Source organism: Hyperolius riggenbachi, chromosome 6 (genome assembly GCF_040937935.1).
Source record: "Hyperolius riggenbachi isolate aHypRig1 chromosome 6, aHypRig1.pri, whole genome shotgun sequence".
NCBI classification, from domain to species: Eukaryota; Metazoa; Chordata; class Amphibia; order Anura; family Hyperoliidae; genus Hyperolius; species Hyperolius riggenbachi.
The window spans coordinates 150,715,575-150,738,799 of NC_090651.1; the positions used below are offsets into that span (position 1 = coordinate 150,715,575).

Sequence of the window (23,225 nt, forward strand, 5' to 3'; positions counted from 1 at the left end):
CTAAAGCTGGATGTATACATGTCGACTATGGCCTGATATACCAACCCCATCAATCTTTATTGGAATTCAATGAGGTAGTGATTCATTCCTACTCTTCGCAGCAAACCGAATTACAATATAATTCAGCAAACTCACGCCCCTTTAATAAATAACAGAATTTGTATTTCCATTTTTGCGAATTCCCGTTCTCTTTGCATGTAATGCTAGTCAATGGTATTACTTTTGACTTGCGTTGTTGTGCAATTTTTTGTAATTGCAATTTTTCTGCAAATATAAAACAGTCTACATGTATGCTATTTTTTAGAACGGACATGTGATTTGCGTATAATTTAAGTCAATGGAAATGCCAAAACATTGCATTTGTTACCGAAAAATTGCATCCGATTTTGAAAAGTTATTAGATACATTGTCATGTACATTAACTTCATTGATATGCTCTGGAAAATCGCATTCAGCAAAAATCATATAAAAATGTGACTAAAAGAACAAACAGAAGAATCGGAACTAGAAAATCACAAATGCAGAATTGTAAATTTGAACAAACTCGGAAAGGCGCAGCAGGAAATTGCAGGGATAAGCATGATGGCAGCCTCAGGCCTCTCTCACCATAGGACGTTGCATTTTGATGTGACATTAAAGTCGCAACGCAAATTACAACGTACTGTCCCAAAAAAGTCGCAACTCAGCTTTAATGCCCTGTTATCGTCGCATACAGTAGAGCACAGAGGCAATGAAAAGTATGCTTCCAAGTTGTTACTAAGCATGTGCAAACAGTCCAACGCAGCTAATAACGTGTATAACGCACAGCATGCAGCAATTTCTAATAACGCTACACGTTACACACAAACGCAACATGTGCACTGTGAATGTCGCACAGACTTAGTATTGCTGTGCGTTAGTCTACGTTGAAACATTTTCTAACGTGCGACTTTAACGTTGCACTGTGAAAGAGGCCTGAGTCAAATGAATTCAAAATATTATACGCATTTATAACACTAAGCTTGTCAGCATCTAACGTGATGTGGGGCAGCAAGAAACTGTATCATGTCGCCTCTGAGTGAGGCTAGGTTCACAGTGGTTAGTTGCTTAACGCACGCCTTATAAAGCGTAATAATGAGTGTGAACTGCAATGGAGACTGGATATAGACTTGAATACAAATTCTGTATGCAGCGAGTTAGAATAACACATTCAGTTACAACACAGTACTGTGAACAGACCCACAGAATTGTATGGGCAGTGAGTTGCCATGCAGAATTATTTTGCAACGCAACTGTTCACTGTGAACATGATCTGAGGCTTCCATACACAGAATTGATTTTATGTGGCGAATGCCTTTTTACTGCCTATGCCCAGGGCTAGTGCTAGTGAGGTGAGTGAGGCTCGTTTCACACTATAAATCAGCATTATGGGTGCGGTGCATCACACCCACTGCACCGCACCGCCAAAAACAGACCTTCAGGGAGCACCACATTAGTACTCTGTGTTCCTTGTCTGACCACCAGCCAACCAGGAAGTGACGCACGCTTGCAGTCACTTCCTGCTTTGGGTATGCGAAAGCGCATTGCCACAGGTTACACGCAGTAACGTAGTTCTGCGCTAGCTTAAGCACTTCCGATGCAGTGTACCGCAAGGTGGGAAGTATGAGCTTTCCGATAGGGATACACTAGGCTGCTGTAGCAGTGTGGCAATGTGCCACACCGTGCTAGTGTGAAAGGGCCCTGAGGATAAAGCAATTCATTACAGCACAAACTGAACTGTTTAGACACTATATACATTGCATTGCAGAACAATTCTGCATGTGAACTCACTGCCCATACAATTCTGTAGGTCTCTTCACATCTCTGCCTTGTAACAGATTACATTATTCTAACTTGCTGTTTCACACTATTGATTCGCATTATAATGAGTCATTATAATGCTGTTTCGCATTATAATGAGTATGCATCCAGCCTTAGGGCCCTTTCGCACTGGTGCTACCACCTAATGTATCTCTGTGGGGAAGTTCATACTTCCCACGTTGCGGTACGATGCGCCGGAAGTGCCTAATCTAACGCTGGCGCAGTACTACGTTACCGTGCTTGACCCTCGGCGATCTGCGTCGGCCCAGAAGTAATGTTACTCAATGGCGACGCAGGTGTTTTTAAAACAATGGCGCTTACGTATACCCGAAGCAGAGCGCATCACTTCCTGCTTTGCTGCCGGCCAGACAGGGAACACCGTGTACTAACACGCTGTGTTTCCTAAAGGCCTGTTTTTGGCAGTGCAATGCGGAGCAGCGGGCGCGATACACCACTGGCGCTGGTTTATAGTGTAAAAACAGCCTTAAAGAGAATCTGTACTTATCTGTACTGTACTGTAATTCTTACAATAAAAAGCATACCATTCTATTCATTATGTTCTCCTGGGCCCCTCTGTGCTGTTTCTGCCACTCCCTGCTGCAATTCTTGCTTGTAATTGCCATTTTTAGGCAGTGTTTACAAACAAAAGACATGACTTCTAACTAGAGTGTGATAGGCTGGAGAGTAGCTCAGTCTCTGACTCATACAGAGCTTGGAGAGGGTGTGTATAGCTTCTGCCGATGACAAGCAGTGCAGCACATTCCACACATTCCAGCCTCAGCCGACAGAGCTGACAGAAGAGAAAAGATTAGATCATATAACAGAGATAACACAGCCACTGTTCAACTAGAAAAGGCTGCAGTAACACAGACCACATTAGAACAGGTATAGGAACTTATAGGATAGAAGAAATAAGGCTGAACATTTTGTTACAGAGTCTCTTTAAAGTACACGCTTAGATTTTTTTCTCATTGTAGCAAACAGTTCTATTCCTCTTTTATCTGCAAATGATCAAAAAGGGATCGATTCCCCCCGTACACGGAACACAGATTTTCAATAGATTTCACCATGAAATCTTCATGGCGAAATCTATTGAAAATCTATTGAACTGCAGTGCAGCACTGCTTGATACAGTGCAACACTATGGGCTGTCGATCTACTGCCAAGTTCGATCTACCAAAAATCAGCATCCAGTCCGATCTTAATTTCGATAGTTTTTTGCCGCACATCAATTGAATTTACACGGCTCATTGCTTCACAGATAACCGCCAGGTTTGATCACAGTGATCGAACCTGCCAGTAAAACTCGATGCGTGTATGGCCTGCTTTAGAGTTATATTAAGGAACACATTCAATCCCCCCTTTTGATTGAAAAACTACTGGATATTGGCTGAACGTTTACTACTTGGTCATGTTGTGGCCATTGACTCCCAACAGATCTGATGAAAGTGATCCAACTGGGCTGAAAAATTGGAGCCTTATGGTGCAATAAAAACGTTAAATTTTTACATGTATTCAACTAAAACGATCGAATCAAATGAAAGTAGAAAATAATCTTTTTTTGGACATATTGGAAAAATCTTTATATTTGATCTAATGGAATAATTTAATGAAATTATCTAATCTAAAAAAAAAAATTGTACCATGTATGGGCAGGGCTGTATTTGTACTTTTTACCGCCCAAGGCCACTGTCACCAGCCGCCCGCTCCAGTATAGGTAGCCAGATGACCCCCCCTCCAGTATAGGTAGCCAGATGACCCCTGCCCCCTTCCCTCTAGTATAGGTAACCTGATGACCCCCCTCCCGTATAGGTAGCCAGATGACCCCTCCCCCTTTCCCTCCAGTATAGGTAGCCAAATGACCCCTCCTCTCTTCCCACCAGTATAGGTAGCCAGATGACTCACTTAATCCCTCTTTTTCCCACCCCCTTTTAGTATACAGTGGGTTGCAAAAGTATTCGGCCCCCTTGAAGTTTTCCACATTTTGTCATATTACTGCCACAAACATGAATCAATTTTATTAGAATTCCGCATGAAAGACCAACACAAAGTGGTGTACACATGAGAAGTGGAACGAAAATCATACATGATTCCAAACATTTTTTACAAATAAATAACTGCAAAGTGGGGTGTGCATAATTATTTGGCCCCCTTTGATCTGAGTGCAGTCAGTTGCCTATAGACATTGCCTGATGAGTGCTAATGACTAAATAGAGTGCACCTGTGTGTAATCTAATGTCAGTACAAATACAGCTGCTCTGTGAGGGCCTCAGAGGTTGTCTAAGAGAATATTGGGAGCAACAACACCGTGAAGTCCAAAGAACACACAAGACAGGTCAGGGATCAAGTTATTGAGAAATTTAAAGCAGGCTTAGGCTACAAAAAGATTTCCAAAGCCTTGAACATCCCACGGAGCACTGTTCAAGCGATCATTCAGAAATGGAAGGAGTATGGCACAACTGTAAACCTACCAAGACAAGGCCATCCACCTAAACTCACAGGCCGAACAAGGAGAGCGCTGATCAGAAATGCAGTCAAGATGCCCATGGTGACTCTGTAAGAGCTGCAGAGATCTACAGCTCAGGTGGGAGACTCTGTCCATAGGACAACTATTAGTCATGCACTGTACAAAGTTGGCCTTTATGGAAGAGTGGCAAGAAGAAAGGCATTGTTAACAGAAAGCATAAGAAGTCCCATTTGCAGTTTGCTACAAGCCATGTGGGGGACACAGAAACCATGTGGAAGAAGGTGCTCTGGTCAGATGAGACCAAAATGTAACTTTTTGGCCAAAATGCTATGTGTGGCGGAAAACTAACACTGCACATCACTCTGAACACACCATTCCCACTGTCAAATATGGTGGTGGCAGCATCATGCTCGGGGGGTGCATCTCTTCAGCAGGGACAGGGAAGCTAGTCAGAGTTTATGGGAAGATGGATGGTGCCAAATACAGGGCAAACTTGGAAAAAAACCTCTTGGAGACTGCAAAAGACTTGAGACTGGGGCGGAGGTTCCCCTTCCAGCAGGACAATGACCCTAAACATAAAGCCAGGGCAACAATGGAATGGTTTAAAACAAAACATATCTATGTGTTAGAATGGCCCAGTCCAAGTCCAGATCTAAATCCAATTGAGAATCTGTGGCAAGATCTGAAAACTGCTGTTCACAAACGCTGTCCATCTAATCTGACTGACCTGGAGCTGTTTTGCAAAGAAGAATGGGCAAGGATTTCAGTCTCTAGATGTGCAAAGCTGGTAGAGACATACCCTAAAAGAGTGGCAGCTGTAATTGCAGCAAAAGGCGGTTCTACAAAGTATTGACTCAGGGGGCCGAATAATTACGCACACCCCACTTTGCAGTTATTTATTTGTAAAAAATGTTTGGAATGATGTATGATTTTCGATCCACTTCTCACATGTACACCACTTTGTATTGGTCTTACACGTGGAATTCCAATAAAATTGATGCATGTTTGTGGCAGTAATGTGACAAAATGTGGAAAACTTCAAGGGGGCCGAATACTTTTGCAACCCACTGTATGTAGCCATCTCACCTTCACACTGCAGCAGCCATCAGTGTCACTCATTTCTCCACTCGTCTCCAGTGCAGAAGCTTCCTCTTCCTGTCATTCTCCAAAGCTGCCCAAGTCTATAGCCGCTGGCCACAATGCAAAGAGCACAGAGAGCAAGGTGGCTGCTGCACAGGCGGCTAGCTGCACAGTATCGCATTCAGGTGCTCGTCTGATCTCCCTGCATTGCAGCATTTTCAAGCTTGCAAATGCTGCACCAGTTTGGCCTGCTGCTTTGGTGCCCTTGCTCCTGTGGTGCCCTAGGCCATGGCTTAGGTGGTCTTGGCCTAAATCTGGCCCTGTGTATGGGCAACCATAAGAAAAACAGGACCTTTGTTTCAGATTCAATATAATCACCGAAATGGAAATTGGGGATATCACATGAGAAACGAAATATTATCTTTGTAGCCTATCTTCTTTGGTGCAGTTTTAAACATGTCTATGATAGTTTCATCTTCAGCACTAACATATAAAATAAATATCAGTGGCTAGTACCCATAGCCTGTACCATATTTAGACTTGCTTCCATAGATCTGGTGTCTATTGCTGGTATAATGCTCAGTTGGAGATTCATTTGCTTGGTTTTATGTATTTGCCTTGGGCTGCGGTGGGACGCAGCAATCAAAGTCAGTTAAAAGCCGAGCAGAAAGACTTCAGTCAGCACTGTGTCTCCGACGAAGCGAGATACGAGGCCTCCCCGACTGCACTATGGATTTGCTGTCTATCAAACACGGAATACAGCACTCACATTAATGGATGGATTATTCAGTGTAATGATATTAGGGCATTATTGATACAGACGGCATGGAGGTGACCTTGTTAGACCACGACAACTATATTAATTGATCATTTGGTATCTACCAGTTTAATTCCCAGGGCGCTCATTAACCCCTTACAAACACTTCCGAAACTTCCCAGAATATTACAGAAGTGCTGTAGATGGCAATGATGTAAGAAGTTAGGAAACAAAATGATATTTTGCAGATATTAGTAAACTGCTCAGTGTTGATATGCAGCACAGCCAGCCATGCCCTTCTGACTAAAAACATCATTGTTTAATATTTCCAGAATTTTTGTTGCCAGTTTTGAATTTTAACTTTGTTCATCATACTACTGATTTGTGAATGGTACCTACAGTTATTATTCATACTCTGGAAATATATTGGAATTGTATTTATTGTTATGAGGTTATTTTACTCTTGTAAAGGTAGTCATAGACTGTACATTATTTTTTGTCCAATTAGATGTTTGTGTAGACAAAAAGTCTGATTGTATTTTAGTAGATTTAACTTTTCACGATCAACATTATGACCAAAACACTAAACCACAATGTTCGTGGGTCGGTAGATCATATTGTCAATCATAATATCAATCATAATTATGATCAAAATTGTATAGTGTATGGCCAGTTTAACAGTTGCCCATGACGATTGTCCTGCATAGTGGTATCTACTATGCTTCAGGGGTGTTAAAGAGACACTGAAGCAAACTAATTTTGACCATTTTACCTTATAATTCGATTCAGTGCTCTCATGACAAGTAAACCGCCGCGTCTCTGCCGCAAAACGAGGGCTGCAGAGCCCCCAAATCCCTCTGCAAATATCCACGACCAACTTGGTCGTGGATTTTGCTGCTCTGAGAGGCAGAGCTATGAGCTGTAGCTCTGCCTCTCTTGCTGTCAATCGCTGCACGGATCGCCGCCTCTCCCCGCCCCTCTCTGTAAAGGAAGAGTAAGAGGGGCGGGGAGAGGTGGTGATCCGCCGCGATTGACATCAGGAGGGGCAGAGCTGAAGCTGAAAGCTCTGCCCCTTCCACGAAATGCCGGCTGGATTGTCCCCCGGGGATTTGGGGGCTCTGCAGCCCTCGTTTTGCGGCAGGGACGTGGCGGTTTACTTGTCATGAGATCACTGAAGCGAATTATAAGGTAAAATGGGCAAAATTAGTTCACTTCAGTGTCTCTTTAAGTGAACTTGCAAGGTTGTAAGTTCTCAGTGTATTTTCAATTTTAGACTTTTAGGAAAGAGTGGGCTACAGAGGAATACCTACATTTCCGATTAGAAATAGCAGAATGCTGATCTAGGAACTCTATCTGATTGTCATGTGGAATGTCTTCCCTTGTCTTCCCTTTTATGTCAGACTGTTCCATGCTTTTCAGTTTTTCAAGTTTCCCTGGGTCATTTGTGGTTTATAAAGCTGCTGTGTGAATCCTGAAATATGTGCAGATATGATATACAGTCATCGCTGTTAATAAAGAGGGAGCTGTAATGATCTGCACAGGCAGACAGCTTTTTGACCATTTTTTAGGTCTGAGTGCTGCAGGTCTCTGGAAAAGAGACCTGTCTTCACTCTGTGAGTTTCAGAGCTGCTGTTCTGGTGAGGAATTTGCATCCACTTGTCATGCAAATTGCTTAGTTGTTTCCTTTAATGGCTTGCAGTATAAATACCATTTGCTCCCAGAATTTTCTGCTGGTCATGGTGGTTTGTTCCTGCTAACTTGCCTGGAGTCTCAGCCCTCTGCTTATTGTAGGCTATTATTGTTAGCTTAGAGTAGTTACCCTTGGGTGTGCTCCTTGCATTCCTATTTAGTGCAGTCAGGTTGTGTTATATTTGTACTGCCTATTCTGTCTTGTCTTGTCCTTGCGATTGCACTGTCACTGTCGTGCCCCCAACGATTCACTACCGCGGTTGGCGGTAGTGAATCGTTTTGTCTTGCCGTTGTGATTATTCTGTAGCCAGCGGCGGCTGACAGAAAATTGCTCTGTCTGGTTGGATCGCACTCGCCCTAGCGTTAGAGGCGGTGGATCTTTCTGTACTCTGTCTTGGAGTTTAACCTCAGCTGCGGTTGCTGCTGATTACTCCTTCTGTCTGTCTTGTTGTGTGGATCGCACTTGCTCTTGCGGAAGAGCAGTGGATCCTTTCTCACTCGTTCCTGTTGTCTGTCCATCTGTCGGTCTGGAGTAAACGCTTGCTGTTGCCTGAGGTAAGGCAACCGATTAGTAAGCGTTTCTGTTATTTGTTTGGTTGTGCTTTTGTTAGTCAGGGTTAGCGCGTTTTGTCTCTGTTGCGCTTTTTGTGCGGAGACCGCGCCATTGATGTGTTTTGTCGCTGTTGCGCTTCTCGTGCGGCGACCGCGTTTAGCGAGTGCGTTTGTTATTTTCCTTGGCGTTCTGGTTGTTATTGTTTGCTGTGCATTGCTTCCCCTCGTACAATTCCTACCTGGCATCTGTGGCAGTGCAGAGGGTTTATTCCTCTGCACTCCACAGCTCCATCTGCTTTTGGGAATTCCCCTCTACCGGTGCGTTGCACCAAAGCTGATTTCTGTTATTCAGATGCTTGTGGAGGATTTCCGCAGTGTCAGCGCACAGCTTGTGCGCTGACCTCGGAGATAATTCCCCAATCGTTACAGGAGCATTCCTGAGGCTAGGTTCACAGTGGTCAGTTGCAGAATGCACACCTTATAATGCCTTATAATATGTGTGAACTGCAATGAAGGCTGGACATAGTCTTTAATACAAATCTTGCATGCAACGAGTTAGAATAATGTGATTCGTTACAACACAGTACTGTGAACAGGCCCATAGAACTGTTTGGGCAGTGGATAGTATGGGCAGTGAGTTGACATGCAGAATTATTCTGCAACTGACCGCTGTGAACTTGGCATAAGGCTGCATTCACAGTGGTGCGCATAACATCCGATTTGTAATGCAGCTTGCCACCGCCTATGTGACACCCACAGTGTGGTGGGTGCATTATGGCATCCTAACACAGTGCATGCAATATGTTACCGCAAAATGCACAGTTACAGTGAAGCATACCTTTCATTGACTGCATGCTTCATTGTAGGCATTGCATTCAGTAAACCTCAATACACTAAAAAAAAAATAATAAAATTAAAAAAAAAGTAGATACTTCCTACTGAAGAGGGAAGCCTTTAAGAGGAAAGCCTCTTGATGCTCCAAAGGCTTCCTCGATCCTCTATGACCCCTTTGCAGCCAGCCAGGACCCTCTTTTTCTTTGTGGCCATGCTTCCTTCCGTGTAATAGCTCTACACACTGTGCAGGCACCAGTGCTGCCCATGTCTGTGTAGCACTCATGTTGGTACTCAGTGGCACAACTTTTTCTATCTGTGTATAAGTTCCTGTATTCACTGATGGCAGATAAGTCACATTATAATACCTAAGTATGAGCTCCTTTCCCGTAGCACATATTTCCAGACCTGCAAACTTCCCTGAGTGTCCCATCAGCATTCTGCCTCCAGGTCATCCCCATAATGTAATCTATGCATCAGGAGCCCTGCCCACAGAACCTGCTCTTAATACTTTTGACTAAGTCACATGGCCACATTTTAAAACATTATAAGCTGCTTGATACGATGAAGGCGACTAAGGAAGATGGATCCAGCGACATCTCCCTAACAACAAGCGCTCCCCGATCCATCTTCCTGCCGTCACGAAAAAAATCACCGGTTGTCGGGAAAATCATCAGAGAAATTGCAAGGTGGGTACAGGCCTTCAGTTATCACATAGTTTATTCAGAAGTGTGAAATTAAAATCAGGATATGTGGAAAACTTAGCTGCTGTATATGCCATCAATTTCTGAAGATAACAAGGGGGTAGAGCACAGACAGGCTGTCCAAGAAGATTGCAGCCTGAAGCTGTGGTAGTCTGTGCTGCAGGAAACAACCTCTTAGTTGAGTTTGACGGATAACATAAATGTATGCAATAAATGGTATACTAACATGACTTTACAAAGCTACAATACAATGGATCAAAACAGTGATATACAATTACTTTCATGTGGAATTTACTTCTTGATAAAGTGAGCATGCCTGTCGGCTACACCTTCTAATGAGCAGGATGTTGTCCGACACCTGGTACCTTTCAGCAGGTTACTTTTCTTCTTGATTGCATGAAACTATGCCTACAAGCTTGATAGAGAGAGAGTACGTTTACAGAACAACACAGACTAATACATCCCTGCAGGCATAATCCTATTTATTGTAGGAACACAAAAAGGTGTAGTTGTCATTTCCATACATATTGCAGTCTTTGAAATGATTGGCGATATATTGTGAGATGAAATGCTCCAGCCCCTGTAATGACTGTCTAATGAGTGAAGCCATCTGCAGAAGCATTGAGGTAGCCTTCACTTGCTTGAGGCTCTTTCTTATGATTGGCATCCCATGATACGACTGTCTGTGAATGACTGGACTGGCTTTCTGGTAACCGAGGCTGAGCCTTACCAGCACTGCCCTGCAGTCATCACTGCGAGCGGTCCATTGAGAAAACAATCTCTGAATGAAGCCATCTTCATGTACTCTTTATTGGCTTGTTCTTGTTAAAGGGTTAATGATCTATTTGATTAGACAATATCAGGAAACAGCCTACATCGCCAAAGAACGCTGTTTGCTTTACTCCATTAAGAAAGCTAAGCAGTGCTCTGATGCTGTTTAATTAACAGACGGAAGGTTTGATTACAATAATGTATGCAGGCTAGCCCGGGTATGTGTAGGGGGAATGCCTCTGCTGCCTGCCTATGTGTAATATATTCAAAAGGACCTTAGGGTCTGCTGTTCAATAAAGATAGTACATGGCCCCACTACGCACTTATTCAGAGCTTGTTTCATGTAAAAAGGAGAAAAAAAAGAAGTAATTAGTCCCTGAGTGAATTAAAATGGAATAGATTAGACGTGGCGTGTACAGGGGGACTCGGGCGGCCCGTTTCTGCTTAATGTATTACTTTCTAAGTTTTCATTGGTAAGCAAACATTTTACTTTGAAAACGTGTTTGACTTGGAAGTGCTACATGCAGTCCCTGTGACCGATCGCTCCCTGATTCTGACATGAAACAAGGCTTAATCTGTATGAATCTGTACCTTGGGTACATTTATAACAGTGATACTGCTAACTGCAAACAGTAGAAGGAAAAACAGGTCACAACAATTTAGATTGTAGTGACAAAAATGTTTTTCTGTTCCTTAGTACAACAATAGTAGTATAAAATTTTATTTTTGGTAGGTGGAAGCCTGTGAAATAGCTCCGCCCTGGAGCTCAGCATGGGGCAAGTATACTACTCAGGCCTTGTATCGCATGTAGTTAGTATGCCCTGGATCCACGTAGTGAATCCTAACTGACAGGCTCTGTGGTGGTGATGGGTGTGCTTACAGCCATGGACTATATGCATCTCTCCTCACAGTGCTCTATTGGAATGGATGGGAATCATGCACATGCATGCACATTTCCCTGTTTCTCTAAGTATTACCCTACCTTGGCAGCCAACTGCCTATATTATTTATGATGAGAATGTCTGACTGCTGTACACAGCAATGCCTGGCAGACTGTACATGTATTCAAAATGTGATGAAATTGGGATTTTTGAAAAAAATGTTCTAGGTTTTTTTTATATCATTGAGGATTAAAAAAAAAAAAAAAAAAAAAAAGGTCAGCTAAGCCCACCCTCTCCCCCCACGTTATAACAACCCTTACCTCTACCACGCAGGCTCAGAGGCCACACAGACAACAGGAGTGAGCAGGGAGCTCCTCCACCTGAACAGTGCCAACTGTTTGCATGGTACCCTGAAAGAGGAACAACAACACTGATAGCCCCCCAACACAGCAATACACACTCAGCACACTTCAGGCCCCTTTTACACTCGGGCACTTTTTTTTGCATTGTGTTACCTTTTCTGCATGCAGGGTAACTCAACAAAGAAAATGTATGGGGTCCAGTACACTAACAGTCAAGAGCGCATTATCATGTGACTTCCACAGTGATGCGGAGGGGGAATGAATGGAAATCAATGGGCGACACAAAAAATTAAAATTTGTTGGCAGCGCGCATGTGCAGAACGACGCAAGTACGACAGGGAAGCTGGGAATTCCAGTGGCGTACTTCCTGTCCAGCGGGAAGTACATCACTGGGCGAGTGGCGTGCGGGTGGTCGGCGCTATGCATATGACCCTTTCGGCACAGTCTTGGTTATATGAATCTCCTTTTTGGCGTTTCAATGCAAGGGGGCGACGCATCGTACCGCTTTCCTCAACTGTAAAGCCAGCCTCAGGGTTTTGCAGTTGACATAAGCACTTACAAATAAAAGCTCAGCCTAGCAGATGCTGATGCTACCTGTAAATCAGATACCACCTTATGCTATGAGACTTTAAAAAAACATTAAAGATTCCCTTTATGATGTATGTGGATGCAGCAAAATGCCTTGATTATCAGAGACAAAGATACTACCTGCACATTAGGAGTCCTGAGGAGTAGAAAAAGAAATGTAACAGTTCATGAAACTTGTCAACAGCAGCAATAAAATGAATTCTACAAATTTCTCACAGTAAAATGCAATGTATTATTTTGGATAAGCAGGTGCTCAACTTTATTTTTCCAGCGAAGCATGACAGCATCTTTGATTCACGCCACTACTACGAGTGGGTGACACCTTAACCTTCCACTTTGCTCACCTCGGATGAGGATATATTGTCTATTCAATATAAAAATAAAAATGCATGAGAATCTTCAGCAAGGTTAAAGGCCAGCAGACCATCTATTTTCCACTGATGATCAGTCACAGAGATATATATTTTAGGAGGTGGTGCCTCATGAAGATCATTCTGCTCTCCAGCTGAGTGTAGCAGATGGTTCATTAGCATAGTCTTGGCCGGTAACAGGATTTTGCTATCATTTAGAAAAATGTCTCACGGAAACAAGACCTCTTGTCTTATTTTATTAGAATTCACGGTGTGGCAGGTCGGTTACTAAATTCACCTTGGGTCAGAAAAATTAATCTGGAATGATATGAATTGTGCCGTACTCTGGTTTAAAGATAGGATGGGCCCTGGAGACTCATTAGAAGACCATATATTATGTTCTGGCTCTGAGAATCTACAACCTGTGTGTCACTAAAGGGTTTGACCTTGTTCTGTTTAAGCTATCCTTGATTCTGCTTGATTGAAGTTGTATAAGGAATAGCTAATGGAAATCTACCTCGACTAGTTTATGTTTCATTGTTATCCAAAAGTAAACAATTAATAATATTAGATGTTAACTATTAATATAATCCTGTGTGTGCTAAAGCCCAAATAAGACAAGGTTTTTTTTATTGGTTTTGCAAGGTGTTTTTTTTTGGGGGGGGGGGGGGGGGGGCAATGACCTATTCTAAATAGCTCTACAGAGCTCTAATAGACGTTTATTCAATTCACCTTTTCCCCTAAGTTTTCACCTAGATGATAATTTTTCATATCTGTAATTGAAAAAAGTAGGTGAAAAAGTGAAAAAGTACTATAAAAAATTATTAGTGTAGTATTTGTCTGTTTGCTGAGGACTTAAAAGGGGTTTTATTGAGAATGTGTAAATTGAATAAGGGCCTAGAATCGTTTACATCTGTCTCTGTAGGGGGGTGAGGCAGAGGATTGGGTCAATCAAATATATTTAGTGATATACTGTATATCACTAAAACACAGTTGGGGCTGGGACCCACTAGAACATTTTTGGCAGCGTTTTGGGATCGCTTTCAATCGCCAGCGATTTCCCAAAACGCTTTGTAAGTAAATAGATGGAACAGATTCCACAGGAGCGTTTGTGATTAGAGAAATGGCAGAGCATGCAGCCATTTGGGAGCGTTCCCACTCTAATGTATTGTATAGGAGCAGGGAAATCGCTAACAAAGCGATACCAAAAATTGTTAGCGATTGCGCTTTGTAGTGGGTCCCAGGCCTAAGGCCCAGTACAGACTTGCAACAATATTGCTAGCCTGAAATAATGATGCCTGGCTGTTTCAAGTGGCCTCTCCCTGTAACATCCTGCTGCTCAATTACTCGCTGAGCTATTTGCGTGTGTTAGGGAGGGAGAGAGCAGGACAAAGCTACAGCAAGGAACCGGGCCGGTTCTAGACTTCTTGCCGACCGGAGGCAAACTTGTGAGGATGGAGCTGGTAAAATTGGTCAGTGGTTGTCCAATCATAATGAAAGGTGTGTACCAGAAATCGGGCATTCGCAGAGGTGCCAAGTGTATACTTGACCTGCAATTGTTCAATGCCTGATGAAGCGGGATTGTGCCCGTGAAACGCGTTGCGATTTTGTTCGTTGGAGTATGTGAATAAATTGTTTGTTTCTCAACTGACAGCATTAAGTCCATTTTTGAGTGGCTGGTCCACCGCCGCCACCCGAATATTTTAAACTTTTTAGTTATCTTTTATCCTATTGGCGCCTCTGTACGTCTATTGACCAGCAATCGGGCATGGCTTTTCTAAAGCCTAGTACACACTTTCAATTATGATTGGCTACTGCTGACCAATTTTACCAGAATGATGTGAGTGCTTCTTACCAGTCTGCGCTGCATTGGGATCCCTCTGCCTGTCACTCACAGGCCCATTGGTATGATCCCTGCAGTGGCGCACGTGATAAGAGGCACCACTAGAGGACGTCATAGCTGTGAGCCTACAATTGACAAGGCTGCAGAGGAATCCATGCGGCATGGATCGGTAAGAAGCACCGCCGAATGTGTCAGCACTTTGCATAGGGGGGGGGGGGAGGGGGGTGAGGCACACACTCTTCTATCCAAATGTTTTACAATACGATAACTGTTAAGTAGTCACTAGGACTACATTACTGCTCTTAAGGTGTTATTTATTTAAACCTTACTCTATGCTGTGCTTAATGAGAGTATTAATACTATCTCTGCCTGCAAATAGTTGCATAGTTATATGGGTTGAAAAAGTATATCTAGTTATCTAGTCTAATCTAGTTCAACCAGAAAATAAAATACAACACCAGCCTGCATCCTCCTCTATCCCTGTTGATCCAGAGGAAGGCGAAAAACCCTTAAAAGGCATGGTCCAATTCAAAAGGGAAAAAATTCCTGCCCGACTCCAGATGGCAATCAGATAAAATTCCTGGATCAACACCACCGGGCATTACCTAGTAATTATAGCGATGGATGTCTTTCAACGCAAGGAAAGCATCTACACCCCCTTTAGATGCAGATATAGAATTTGCCATAACTACTTCCTGTGGCAATGCATTCCACATTTTAATCTCTTACTGTAAAGAGCCCTTTCTAAAATAAATGGCTAAAATGTTTTTTCTCTCTGCGCAAATCATGTACCCTAGTCCTTTGTAAAAGCCTATGGACAAAAAGCTAATTCGCCAAACTTTTATATTGCCCTTTGATGTATTTATGCCCAAAACTGAATTCCACATTTCACATGTGGCCCTACTAGAGAGTTAACCATTTTACGACCAATTGGCATGGATGCGGCGGCAGCCACAGGACCGCCTAACGCCGATTGGCATAAGGTCCTTGCGGTGGAGTTTGCAGGGGATCACGCGTGCCGATGCGCGCACATCACCGCTCTGATGGCGGAGCTCCGCCTTCAGTCCCCCAGCCGCGATCGCCGCTAGGAGACTGTTAGATGGCGTAACCGCTGTCTATTTACTCGCTACAGCACTGCGATCTAAGCCAGCGCTGTACAGGGGACAGTCACTTGGTTGTCCCCTCTGGTGGCACAAAAGCAATCCGCTGTGATAGGCTGAAGCCTATCATGCCAATCGCGCTGATTGGCTGGCGGGGGGAGGGGGGGCTAGGGAAATAATTAAAAAAATAAGTACATTTATTAAGAAAATAATAAAATAAATATTTATAGCAAATAAATAAACAAAGCTGGGGGTGATTAGACCCCACCAACAGAAAGCTCTGTTGGTGGGGAGAAAAGGAGGGTGGAATCACTTGTGTGCTGAGTTGTGCAGTCCTGCTGTGAGGCCTTAAAGCTGCAGTGGCCTATTTCTTGAAAAATAGCCTGGTCTTTAGGGGGGTTTAACACTGCGGCCTCAAGTGGTTAAACAGGGGCAATATTATGCTAGCATCCTGAGTTTTTATTTCCCTTTTAATGCATCCCAAAATGTTATTAGCTTTAGCTGCAGCGGCTTGGCATTGAGTACGATAATTTAATTTATTGTCGATGAGTACTCCTAAGGCCCCGTTCACACTTGCGGTTCTCTGCCAAACGGACCGGATGACCTGACTGGATCCGGACCGGATCCGGATCGGAACCGTATGGTTCTGATCCGGATCCGATCCGGATCCGGTCAGTTTGCATCAGGTGTTCATCAGGATGCGATCCGGATCCGTTTGGCAAAAGATAGTAGAAAAGGAATAAAAATGTTGGGGTCTGGGAGGTCAGCAGAAGGTGGACCTGTGGAATCAGGCCCTCCGCTGTGAAGCACTCACCTCCACCTCCGACATACTGCCAACATCTCCAACATACTGCCAACATCTCTTGAGGACTGCAGGGCTAAACCCCCCTAGTGACCAGGCAATTTTTAGTTTAAAAGGCCACTGCAGCTTTAAGGCCAAGCTGCAGGGCCGCACAACATAGCACACGAGTGATTCCCCCCCCCCTTTTCTCCCCACCAACAGAGCTCTCTGTTGGTGGGGTCTAATCGCTCCCCCCATGTTTATTTTTTTTTTAATAAATATTTGTGTTGCCGTTTTTAAAAAAAAAAAACCCTACTCCTTTAAATCCCTTCCCTCCCTCGCTCCCTCCCTCCCCACAGCCGGCCAATTACAGCGATCGGCTGTCATAGGCTTCTGCCTATGAGAGCCGATCGCTCACTTGTCCCCCAGGGGGACAGCCGTGTCACACGGCTGTCCCCAGTGCAGCGCTGCTGCTGATCGCAGCGCTGCACAGAGTAAATAGACGGCGATCACGCCGTCTAACAGTCTCCCGAGTGGCAATAGCCGCTCGGAGACTGAAGGCGGGGCGGAGCTCCGCCCCCCAAGCAGGAGATGCGCGCGCAGCCTGCGCGCGATCTCCTGCAAAACAGAGCCCCAGGACTTTACGCCAATTGGCGTTAGGCGGTCCTGGGGCTGCCGCCGCGGCCACGCCTGCTGGCGTGACGCGGTCGGCAAGAGGTTAAAATCACTGCTGCTCCACTCCAAAATGCTTGCCCATGTGTCCCCATCCAAAATCGCCGCTTCAATACGCATAGGAAGTGGGGTAGAACATCCGGATTTTTAGCCAGTGTGTTGTGCGCTCTCCGGTTCTCATTGGTTTGTATTGGCCGGATGGTGCAGTCCGGCTCCGCTCCGGATACGGCTGCCGGAGGAGCCGGACCAAAAAATAGCGCATGTTGGGTCTTTTGCCGGAGTCCGGATCCGGTCCGGACGAAACGGACGCATGTGAACGGACGCATAGGCTTTCATTGCTATGCCGTGCGTCCGTTCCGTCCGTTCTGCATGCGGTCCGGCTCCGGCACGGCGATTCCGGACGGCGACCGCTAATGTGAACCGGGCCTAAGTCTTTCTCCAAGTTTGATGTCCCCATCTGTATCCCATTTATTTTGTATGATGCTAGACCATTGGTATGACCAAAATGCATGACTTTACATTTTTCAAAATCGAATTTCATCTGCCATTTATGATTTATGTGCCCATATAGCCATCCTATCCACAGTGGCGTAGCTAAGGAGCTATGGGCCCCGTGCAAGGGCCCCAAGAACTATAAAAATTGATATGGCGCAGCAAAACCTGCCAAGGACATCCACAGTGTCAGAAGTGCAAGGAGGGGATGGGGAACAGTTTGTTAATGATTACTACTAATAAAAGCACCTATAGAAGTGATTATTAGCAGTATAGGACCAATAGAGAGCTAATACTGTGGTTGAGGGTGGGCCCCTCTGGCCCAAGGGCCCCGATGCGGTCGCTACCTCTGCACCCCCTATTGCTGCGTCACAGCCTATCCAGATCCTGTTGCAATATGTCACTATCTTCCTGAGAGTTGATGATTCTGCACAATTTTGTATCATCTGAAAAATAGCAACATTGCTTTCTACTGCATCTACTAGGTCATTTAACATATAAATTGAAGAGCACTAGACCCGGTATTGACACCTGTAGGACCCTGCTGCTAACAGTCACCCATTTTGAATAAGATCCATTGACCACAACTCTTTGTTTTCTGTCAATTAGACAGATCCCTATCCATGTATCTATGCACAAAGTCTCTTCCCTAGTCCTTGCATCCTCAACTTTTGCACCAGACTTTTGTAGGGAACAGTATCGAAGGCCTTTGCAAAGTCCAAGTATATCACATCTACAGCCACGCACTTACACATGTAAACCTTTTCTTTGCCTGCACACAGAAAATGCAAAATGAAACCCTAGGGACAAAAAGCTCATCTGCCAAGCTTTTGTATTGCCCTCTGATGTATTTATACATGTTAATCAGGTCACCTCTCAGTCACCTTTTTTCCAAGCTAAATAAGCCCAGTTTGTCAACCTTTCTTGGTAAGTGAGATCTTCCATCCCTCTGATTAATTTATTTGCCTGACTTTGTACCCGTTCCAGAAGGTTAATGTCCTTTCTACCAGAAGTTCAATGTCCTTTCTATGTATTAAATGTATACAATATTAATTACATGGACCTGTTAAATATATTTCCCTAATTATTTTTATATTTTCATTTTGTACTTTAGATGTGAAGAACTTGGAGAACTTTCAGCTGGTGGAAGGAGTTCAGGAACAAATCAACGCCGCTCTTCTGGACTATACCCTGTGTAATTACCCCCAGCAAACAGACAAATTTGGCCAGTTGTTGCTACGGCTACCAGAAATTCGGGCTCTTAGTTTGCAGGCGGAAGAATATCTGTATTACAAACATCTCAATGGGGATGTGCCATGCAACAATCTACTTATTGAAATGCTTCATGCGAAGAGGGCCTGACTTAATTTTTTCTTTTTTTTACATTGGAACTGTGCACAAAGACTATTTAAATTCAAAGACATTGAAAAGTCCAAAAAAAGTATAATAATCACAATTCTTAATAGTCAATTCGTGATGCATCAGGGTATTTGTATTTCAAACTGTGAATGACATTACATATCTCACCAAGGATTCTACATGGGACATTCTGCCTGAACTGAAGCATAGTCACATGGTGGTCCTTTGCTGTGTATCCTGAAGTGGGTTCATTTCTAATGGGAAGAATGGAACATGACATTTATTAAAAGCCCATTGAGGGGAACAGACAACAAATCCATTGCTGAAGAAGTTTAATTTCTTACAGTCAGTACAAAGTTACACTGAGTATGTCTATGCATTTCCATTTCCAAGAGTGTTTTACATAAAGGATGGCCAAAAAAACACAAACCAAAAATGTTCATATATATATATAAATCAGTACATATAGATATATTTGCATGTAAAATATTTCTCAGTTTGTTGGGTATTTGTCTTTTTGGGGAAGCTGCAGAATGAACGGGGATGCTCAGTCTAACTGTTAGCTGCAGAATGAACAGGGAGGCTCAGTCTAACAGTCAGCTGCAGAATGAATGGGAATGCTCAGTCTAACTGTCAGACAAGAGGGAAGTCCAGCATCAAGTTTGCATTTGCTATCCTTAGTTTACCTTTCTGGAAAAGCACCCTACAAGTAGTCAGCTGTCTCGGTAAAAAAAAACTGAATATTGGACATTCCTCTGCAGGACTATATTTTCAGTTGGAGACATGCTACTGTATTGCTCATGCATTCTTTGCACTGTTAGGTATAATACACTTCTTGTTACAGATGTCTTGTTAAAAGGTATGCAGATGCTGATCTCACGCTTTAATTTACTCTTAAATTAAGCAGCCATCAAGAACACTTGCTCACTACACACACACACACACACGCATACACACATACACACATGCGGCGCACGCACACACAAACACGCAGTGCACATACAGACGTGTGCATACACATACCATGTCATTACATATTATGAATGTACAGTTACACTGTATTTTTTAACTTCACTATATCAGTTCCATATTTGAATACTTCTTTCACTACCAAATACGCTATTTTTACATGCCAGAATTACTTTAAGCCTAACGGTACAAGTTAACAGGGGTGCCTCTGTTTCTTTTTTATCTGGAAAAAAATACTACTACTCTTTGAACAAGAAATTTTTTTCTCTTCCTTTTTTTCCAGCTAATGGAACTCAAATATAATTTTTGTACTTCAATGCATTTTTATCCTCACCAAAAGAATCAGTATAGTTAAAAAAAAAAGCTTCATTATTGATTTTTCCCCATTTTGGAGTTTTTGTCAGGATTGCATCAGTGTTTTTGTTTGCAAACTGCTGACTTGAACGTTGGATTTTAGCATTCAACCTCATCTCCCAGCAACTGCTGCCGTCTACTATGACAATAAGCTGTCTATCGTACAATCAATGATGCCGTCTGTATATCTGCATATATTGCCCTCACCAGTTTCCGTCTTAAATCTATCCTCCTGCCACCACCAATAAGGCATAGATCCAAACGATTAGAGTGCTGGACACTGCTATGTGCAGGAGAACAGCTGTCCCTGCAATTGGTGACTTCAAGTAAAGGGAGATAAACACATCAGATAAAAGTCTGTGAACCTGATCCTTTATAGTTCAATTTTGCAACTATCTGATGTCTGTATTGGCTTTCCTTAAAGCGGATCCGAGATGAAAAACTAACTATAACAAGTAACTTGTCTATATATGTTACGTAAAGTTTAGACAGTTTACACAGCATATCTGTCTGCAAACAGCTTCAACAGAATATGATTATTTCTTCCTGTAATACAATGAGGACAGCCATGTTCTGTTTGTCACAGGCTGCTATCAGGAGATGCTGTGCATGAGTTCAGCTCCACTTTAAGGTATTTGTCTTCCGGAAAAGCAATTGAACAAGTTGAATTCTTTATGCTAATTGCTGTTGTATACCCTGATGCCAGGCATGCTTGTTCCCTCTACATAGAAGATAATGGCCATGTTTATCTTAATAGATGTCCAGTAGACTATTTATGTCTACTGAGCTCTAAGACCGCTTTGAAACGTTGCATTTATCACTTTTTTTCATTTTAAAAGTTGCATTTATCTTTCACTTTTATTTATTGCAGCCTACATTTTTTTTTGTAGCGTGGATGGCTATAACGCACATTTAAGGCCTCTTTTCTACGGGCGGTTGATAGGCAGTGAAATGCCTCTCAAACTCTCTCATCTGTTTGCTGCTGCCTGGCAACTGCTTGCTGCTGCCTGGTAACTGCTCACTGCCGCCTGGTAACTGCTGGCTGACCACACAGTTCAACTGTTCGTGCAAAGGAGGCCTTAGGAATTAAAAGAAAAATAACTTCCACACTCTTAGTATTAATGTAGTCATTTATTTCCTTGAACTGGTGGTCAAACTAGTAAATCATTTAGTTTTTGAATCATTCGGGCTATTTTTTAATCACAGATATCATGCTTTAGCACAAAATACTGGGCAATACAAGGCCAGCTTGGAATGACCAGTCATGGAGCAATCGCTGGCTGGACTTGGCAGAGATCATAGAAATGTCTAACTTAAAGGACCACTATCATGAAGAAGTGTAACATTTAAAATACATGTGTATAAGGAGCACATTTCTCCCTAATTAAAATGCATTATAAATTACTGTTCTCCTATGTTCCCAGTTACAGTACGAGGTAAAAATCTAACAGATCTGATAGGCTTTGGACAAGTCCTTGGGAGTCTCAGGGTTATCTTCATCTTAAAAGCAGCCCAGTATTTCCCCCTGCCCTTGTTAATCGTTGTGGCCAGGACTTTCAGACCTGTGTTTTCTTGGCATTTCCTTTATCAATAAAGTGTCACAACTGGATAAATTGCTGCAAATGGGAATGCCACTATTAGTACACACATTACTCATTGTGCTCAGTGTTGCCCGTGACTAGTGTATGAGTCGACCCCTATACTTTTGTTAAGTGAGTCAGACTTAAATGTCTAGACTTATATTCGAATGTATACGGTATGTGTATACAGTATACGTATTTTACATTTTACAATTTTTGTGATAGTGTCCTTTAAACTATAACTTCACTTTTAGGGAAGAAACAAAACCAGTCCAATAGGATAATTGTATGGATCACAAATATTTCAGAATACAATACCAGAGCAGCTTTAGGGCACATTTTCACAGGCAGTTGTACCGTGTGATCAGTGAGCAGTTACCAAACAGCAGCAAGCAGTTACCAGGCTGCAGCAAGCAGTTGCCAGGCAGCAGCTAGCAGTTGTGAGAGTTTGAGAGGCTTTTTTACTGCCTAAGGCCCCTTTTGTATGAGCAGTTGATAAGCAGTGAAAAGCCTTTCAAACTCTAACAACTGCTTTCTACTGCCTGGCAACTGCTTGCTGCTGCCTGGTAACTGCTCCTGCTGCCTGGTAACTGCTTGCTGAGCACACAGATCAACTGCCTGTGAAAATGAGCCCTTATTCAATGTCCAAGTGTAGTCACCTGTTAGCTGAGAGGAAGTAGTAATTGGGTGTATCTGCACGTGGGCTGTGAACAGACATTTTGATAGTGCTTTGAGGGCCTGATTCAATTACAGCAATTGCTTTAAAGGACCACTATCGTGAAGAAAACGTAAAATATATGTAAAAAAATACAAATAAGAAGTACATTTCTCCCAGAGTAAAATAAGCCATAAATTACTTTTCTCCTGTGTTACTGCCATTTCCAGTAGGTAGTTGAAATCTGACAGAACCAACAGGTTTTGGACTAGTTCATCACTTGACAGGGGGGTTCGGCGCATGGCCTTTATTCTTTATAAAGACACTCACTGAAAAGGATTTATACAAATATGCTAGCTAACTTCCCTGCTCGCTGTACACTTTTTTGACAGTTGGACAGAGCAACTGCCATTCACTAAGTACTTTTGAAAATAATGCAAACCCTGAGAACCCCTCATGAGGAGATGGGCTAGTCCAGGCATGGGCAAACTCGGCCCTCCAGCTGTTACGGAACTACAAGTCTCACAATGCATTGCAGGAGTCTGACAG

The 23,225-nt window shown here is 43.1% G+C and overlaps 1 protein-coding gene across 3 annotated transcripts in view; it reads left to right on the forward strand.

The window, feature by feature from the left end:
- Positions 1-22,815, forward strand: part of NR5A2 (nuclear receptor subfamily 5 group A member 2) — a 196,308-nt gene extending 173,493 nt beyond the window's left edge. For all 3 annotated transcript variants that reach the window (XM_068240082.1, XM_068240081.1, XM_068240080.1), the window contains one exon: positions 18,874-22,815. In XM_068240082.1, coding sequence (XP_068096183.1) covers positions 18,874-19,121 — 248 coding nt within the window. In that variant the 3' untranslated portion in view covers positions 19,122-22,815. The remainder of the gene's footprint in view (positions 1-18,873) is intronic.
- The last annotated feature ends 410 nt before the right edge of the window (positions 22,816-23,225 follow it).